Raw genomic sequence first — 6,000 nt, 5'->3', positions numbered from 1 at the left:
GCGGCGGCCGCCCTCAGGCGCCTCCGCCGGCCGCTGGCAGCCCCCGGCTGGGGGGTAGCGCGGACGGGGCTGAGGGGTGCGAGGTTCGTCCCCGCCAGCAGCCCCGCTCGGGACGCGGTGCCCAGCCGCCGCTGCCCGTCCTGCCGGCGCCGAACCCGCAAGGGGGACGGGGCGGCGGGAGAGCGTGTGGGGAGCGGGCAGACCCCCTGCCGCTGCCCCAGCTCCATCCCCTGCCCCTGCCTCATCCCCTGGCCCTAGCCCCGAGCCGTGCCGAGCCGTGCCGTGCCGTGCAGAGGGGGCGGCCGGCGGCGGCTGCCTGTCAGCCCGCGACCACCGGCAGCGGGTAAAGTTGTGAGGGCGGCGGGGCAGGGGCTGGCGGCACAGGAGGAGGAGCAGGAGCGGGGAGAAGCCGCGCCGGGAGGAGCCGGAGGAGCCACCCGAAGCCCTCAGGGGTAGGGGGAAGGAGGAGCCGGCAGGGAGGGGGCTCCGCAGAGGGGTCTCGCTGACGGGGGGCCGGGGAGGCTCCGCCAAGGCAGCGGGGCAGGCGGCAGGGACCTGCGGGGGGCGGCTCGGCAGCCCCGGGGCCGGCCCTGCCGCCGGGGGATGCGCGGAGCCCGGCCGCCCGCTCGGCACCGCCAGCAGCACGGGGCAGCGGCCGGGGGGGATCAGAGGACAACAGGGGATAACGGGGATAAGGGCGGGTGAGAGGGTAAGGGGGATAAAGGGGATAAAAGTTGTGTCCGGCTGCCTGCCTGCCCGGGGCTGGGGGAACAGGAGGGGGTCTTGCTGCCGGCCGGGCGCCTGATGCCGGCATCCCGGGGCAGGGATGAAGGGCAGCGGGGAAAGTAACTTGGGAAAGTGAGCGGGATCCTTCCTTAACCCCTTTTTTTTTTTTTTTTTTTAAATCCTAATCCGAAAGGAGCCGTGTGCACCCGCTGCCGGCAGTGACATGGGAAAGGACGTAAAAATAAAAATGAAATAATAAAAAAAGAAAATAAGGTAGCTGTGCTGGGCGAGGGAACGGGATCCTGCTCGCCCGGCGTGACCGGCCCCACGCAGGGAGCGGATTCATCATGCGACAGAGCACGGGAAGGTGAGACGGGAGCTGGAACAGAAACCAACGCTGGAAGGAAGGGGGGGGGAGAGGAAAAAAAAAAACAAAAAAAAACAAAAAAAAACGGACAGCGCCGGCGAATTACTTCCAGAGAAAGTGGGTGGATGTTGTGCGGCAGCGGCTGGGGATTTTAGGGGATGCACCCTCGCACTTGGCTTCGCTCTCGCCCGAGCCTCCCCTCTCCGGTGGCAGCGGGCGGCGGCGCTTGGTGGCAGCAGCAGAGGAGGAGGAAGAAGCGGGAGGGCTTCGCTCGGCAGCGCTGTCGATGCCCCGCTGATCTGCTCTAGGGATTTGTGGCTTGCTTTTTTCTTTTTTTCTTTTTTTTTTTTTTTTTCCTCGGTTGGTGTTCATTTCTTGACCTTGCTCCCGAGCCCCGCGACTCGCGGCGCGGCTCCTGGCCGTGTCTCTGTTTCCTCCGGCCGGTGGGAGGCTGGCTCCGGTGCTGAAAGTTGCGGTCGCCGTCCCCGCGGAGCCAGCATGTGCACCAACATCGTGTACGAGTGGCTGAAGACCCTGCAGCTCCCCCAGTACGCCGAGTCCTTCGTCGACAACGGCTACGACGACCTGGAGGTGTGCAAGCAGATCGGAGACCCGGACCTGGATGCCATCGGCGTGGCCGTGCCCCAGCACCGCCGCCGGATCCACGAAGCCGTGCGGCGGCTCAAGGAGGCGGCCGAGACGGCGGCGGGGCTCTACTTCACCCTGGAGCCGCCGCCCGCGCCCCCCGACACCGGCCGCCCCCCGTCGGGGCCGGGGCTGGCGGCCCCCCGGCACCGCCCCGGCCGGGGGGGGCTGGTTGCTTACCCCCGGCTCAAGCTGAAGATCATGATCCGTGACAAGCTCGTCCGCGACGGCATCAACCTCAGCAAGCCCCCCTACTCCAACAAGGTAAGACCATTCTTCGGGGTTTTGGCCGGGTCCTTGGCTCCGGTCCAGTTTGGGTGTGAAGGCAGGGATTGACAGGACCACCTACGAGATGCTTTGGGTGTTTGGTTTTTTTATTATTTTATTTTTTCTGCTTTATTTATTTATTTTGCCTTCTGCAACTTTTCCATTGTGTTGGGGGATGATAGCTGCCCTCTCCTGCCCTTACAGGTAGCACACTAGTGTCAGGTCCTGCTGGCGAAGTGGCTCCTGAAGGAAGTAGCCTTGTGGCTGGAGGAACAGCTCCTGTTGTCCGCGTTTATTTACTAGGGGATGGAAGTGAGCAGTGAATGTCAAAACCATGTGTCAGCCACCCCGGGCGCAAGTCGGTCTGTGTTCAGGACACACGTTCTGCTGAAAGGCCGGAAAAGTGCAGGTCTCGGAAAAATGTATTCCAGTTTGATAAAACCCCGACATTCACCTAATTCTTATCTTCTGGAAAGATTAAAGCATAAGGTTAATGTGGTCCGGAAGGTAGAAATTGTTTTGTCTCAAGTTTTCTGTAGATTTCCTGCTGCAAATAAGATATGCAGGTTGAATACAGCTATAGAATTAAACAGGCAGTGCCATGGAGGGGAAAATGATTTGTGAAAGAAAATAAGGTATTAAAATGCATGTTTGCTTCAGAGTTGAAAATGAAGTGCTTCAGAAAGTTGTTTGATGACCCAGGTTGCCCGTATTTTCGATAATGGTTTTTCAGGAAACCTGAGCAGTTGTCAGTTGACCTTGAAATTGTGGGCACTTTCTGACTCGGAAAAACTTCCAGAAGATATGTAAGCGAGGTGATGGGGAAGTCTGCAGGTCTGGGTCTCTAGAAATAGTTATGGTTGTGATGAATTAAAACTGAGAATTACCATCAGCAGCAGGGGACCTGGATGTGGGAATAATGGGTGAAATTCAACTTGGTTAACAATGCGGAGGTGCTCATAATAAGGCTGAGAGGATAATAAGTTTCAGGACTCCTGTTTTTAATACAGAACCACTAGTCACTTCTCAAGTACAGCATAGCTGACTGCTTTGAGACATTTATTTGTTCACTTCTTCCTGTAATGTCTGACCGATGACAGATGTTTCAGGAAGAGAAAATCGGAGACATATCAGAGACAATGTACCAAATCTGATAGGGTGGTGGCCAAAGACATCCCTGAACATATACATCAAGTCTAAGTACAGCATCTTCCAAAACCTACTGTTTCATTTCAGAGATATTTTTTTTCCCTTGAAAGTGATATGCCATTGGACTGATGTCGTTCTGAAATTACCATTACATGTCTTATATAAAAACAAAATTCCATAAAAGTTCTTGCTTATCAGTGCTGCTGAAGTGCATCTCCCACCTTCACAGCTGTTTCACTTCTCTCTTTCAGCATTGTGTGTGTTCACAGTCATCAATTCCTTCTTACCAAGGAATTTTCTGCCTTCTCGCTTCACTACCTTCTTTCTTTTCTACCTTCTCTATAGGAATTATAACATTCCTAAGATGCCAGCATGTGACATCAAAGAAATTAAAATCTTTGGCATTGATTTCTTTTTTAGCTCACCTTGTTTTAATTTGATGGGTCTGATAGTAATGTGGGTTAACTGTCAGGACAAGCTCATTTTACACAGAAAGTGTCACTCAGCTTTAATGGGTTGAAATGTAAATGCAACATTTTGAGGTAGAAAGAGGAACTAAGCTTAATTTCCTCGTTTTATTTCAGCTTGTGGTGTCAATATGTTTATTTTGGATGATAAATGCATATAACATCATTTTTTTACAGTAATAGAAAAGCTTTCTCCGTCTCCTTCATGTGAATCACTTCACATTGAAGCGTGTTGTAAGAAACCATAAAACTGGCAAGATTTGAATGTGTGTTGCTTAACGTGTGTTCTTGTGAATGCCACCCACTGTAGCAATCCATCTCAAAAACGGCTTAAAGGGAATACCAAAAGATCACGTCACTGTGCCTTATTCATTGGATGTTGTGTAGAGCACGAGAAATGAAATACTGTATTCTTTCATTTGGGAAAGAGCTGTATTGTAATTGTGTCTCTTTTGAAAAAAAAAAAAAAAAAGATCCTTTAGAAAACTGTGGCTGTAATTTCAGCAACCTGTACTATGTTTTTATATAGAATACGCAGTGTACAGACCTCTGCATGTCAAAAGAAACTGGATGTATTCTCTTCTGCGCATAAGATTAAAGAATCAACTTCAGGTGTATTCCAAGTTTTTTGTATATATTAATCAAAAGACACATCTGTCTACAGATGGTCATGTGGCTGGTGTGGAGCAGGGCACTAGACACCGAACTGTTGAACATCTGTTTGCATCTCTGCTGTTGAGCTCCTAACCAGCCTTCTCCTTCCCTCCATGGCTTACATGGACCATGCCATCTTTTCATGTAGACTTTCAATGTCTATGAATGGAGCATTACAAAGAGGAGCATGCCTGTGTGTATTTGTGTGTATATATTTTACTTATTTCCTGAGGAATATTTAATATGTGCAATTATGTAGTTCTCAGACAATTTTGGAGTTTTATTTGAAAATGTCCCTGGGAACTGGAAGTGCTGATCCTCTGCCTTGTTTATATCCTTTTACTAGCTTCCTGAGCTGCAGGCTTGTCAAAAGACCAAAAATGAGTACTAGGTGTGGATGATGAGATGTTAAACCATCTTTTTGCTGTCTCCTTTCAGTGTCGTCATTGTTTTCTCAGATGAAGGGGGAAACCACAGAGTGTGAGGGATATAAATGTATTGGCAAGGTAAATTTTAGTTTAACTTAGCTTGATCGCACTCAGAAGAAATGAGTAACAACTACTTAGTGCAGCTTAATATAAATCTCTTAAAGACGTGCAGACTTTGAATTCAAGCCATGTGTGTGGGCGACTTCAGACATGGAGAATTATCGCAAGCCATCTTGATTATTTCCAGGAGAATTAGAACCTAAGACCTCACTTCCTCAAACTGAATCTTTTATATTTTTCAAATGTAAACCAGGGAATATAACTGTAACTGAGAAGAACTCTACCGAGTCCAGTTTTTTTCTCCATGTCGGTAATGTTCCTTAATACTCCAAGCCTTCTGTTTCAGTTTCAAGCCTGCTGTGTCAGATCTCCTTACAAGTCTCTTGAATCTGAGGAACTTCTTGCAGAGGTGATGGGCTGCAGTGTACTTCAAAGAAGAACTTGTGGTACTTCTCTGAGTCATCCCAGAACATCTAGCTACTTTTAAATATTTATTGATGGTTGTAATTCTACCTTTAGTTAGGGAATCTGTTATGCCTGAGGTAGGAATAGTATTGCTATTTTGATGTGTAGAAATTTAAGGGTTGCGATGGCAGAAGGAAACCAAAATGAGCAAAACGCCAAGTTTCCCATTAAGATGAACAAAGGGGAGCTCAGCACTGACCTGAGCCAGCCAGAACAAAGGCAGTGGAGCCTGCACCCCCATGCAGACACACTTCTTACCTTGGTGGGCTAGCTGCAAACCAGATTATGTCCATGCTCGGTTCGAGCAGGAATAATGTCACTAAATGTCACTGTGGTATGGAAAGCAGAGGAGCACCACTTTAGTCAATACAAAGACGAGTATGGTACCTCGTCATGGAACATGTCAAGAGAAATTAAGTATTCTATTTATCTTGAATACAGATTAAGTGACATTTAATAGTTTACTGGAATTTCATTACTATTTCTAATTGAAATAAATGGCCTGACCTGTTCTTGAGGAACTTTATTCAATTTTTCATCTGCAGAGAACTGCAAATACATTAAAAATGACTGAAAATATACATGCATTAAAAGCTCCTGCACCAATTAAGATGATTTGCGTAGCCTCAATAAAGTTATACTGATGTAGATTTCCATATTTATTAGAGAGAATAAAACTGTAGTATGACATGTGTATATGTATGTGACCTCATTGTCACTCACTGTGCTGTTTATGATTATCAGCATGCTTGGAAAACAAACACTGAAAATT

General features: G+C 48.7%; 1 protein-coding gene across 5 annotated transcripts in view; it reads left to right on the top strand.

Annotated features, from left to right (window-relative positions):
- Window positions 1-1,179: 1,179 nt before the first annotated feature.
- Window positions 1,180-6,000, top strand: part of LOC121067872 (SAM and SH3 domain-containing protein 1-like) — a 553,101-nt gene continuing 548,280 nt past the window's right edge. For 2 of the 5 annotated variants that reach the window (XM_040552757.1, XM_040552756.1), the window contains exon 1: window positions 1,180-2,002. In XM_040552757.1, coding sequence (XP_040408691.1) covers window positions 1,592-2,002 — 411 coding nt within the window. In that variant the 5' untranslated portion in view covers window positions 1,180-1,591. The remainder of the gene's footprint in view (window positions 2,003-6,000) is intronic. The other 3 variants (XM_040552761.1, XM_040552759.1, XM_040552763.1) reach the window with 3 other exon arrangements.

Source organism: Cygnus olor, chromosome 3 (genome assembly GCF_009769625.2).
Source record: "Cygnus olor isolate bCygOlo1 chromosome 3, bCygOlo1.pri.v2, whole genome shotgun sequence".
NCBI classification, from domain to species: Eukaryota; Metazoa; Chordata; class Aves; order Anseriformes; family Anatidae; genus Cygnus; species Cygnus olor.
The sequence above is the reverse complement of the archived record's forward strand: the minus strand, read 5'-3'. Positions and strand labels throughout refer to the sequence as shown.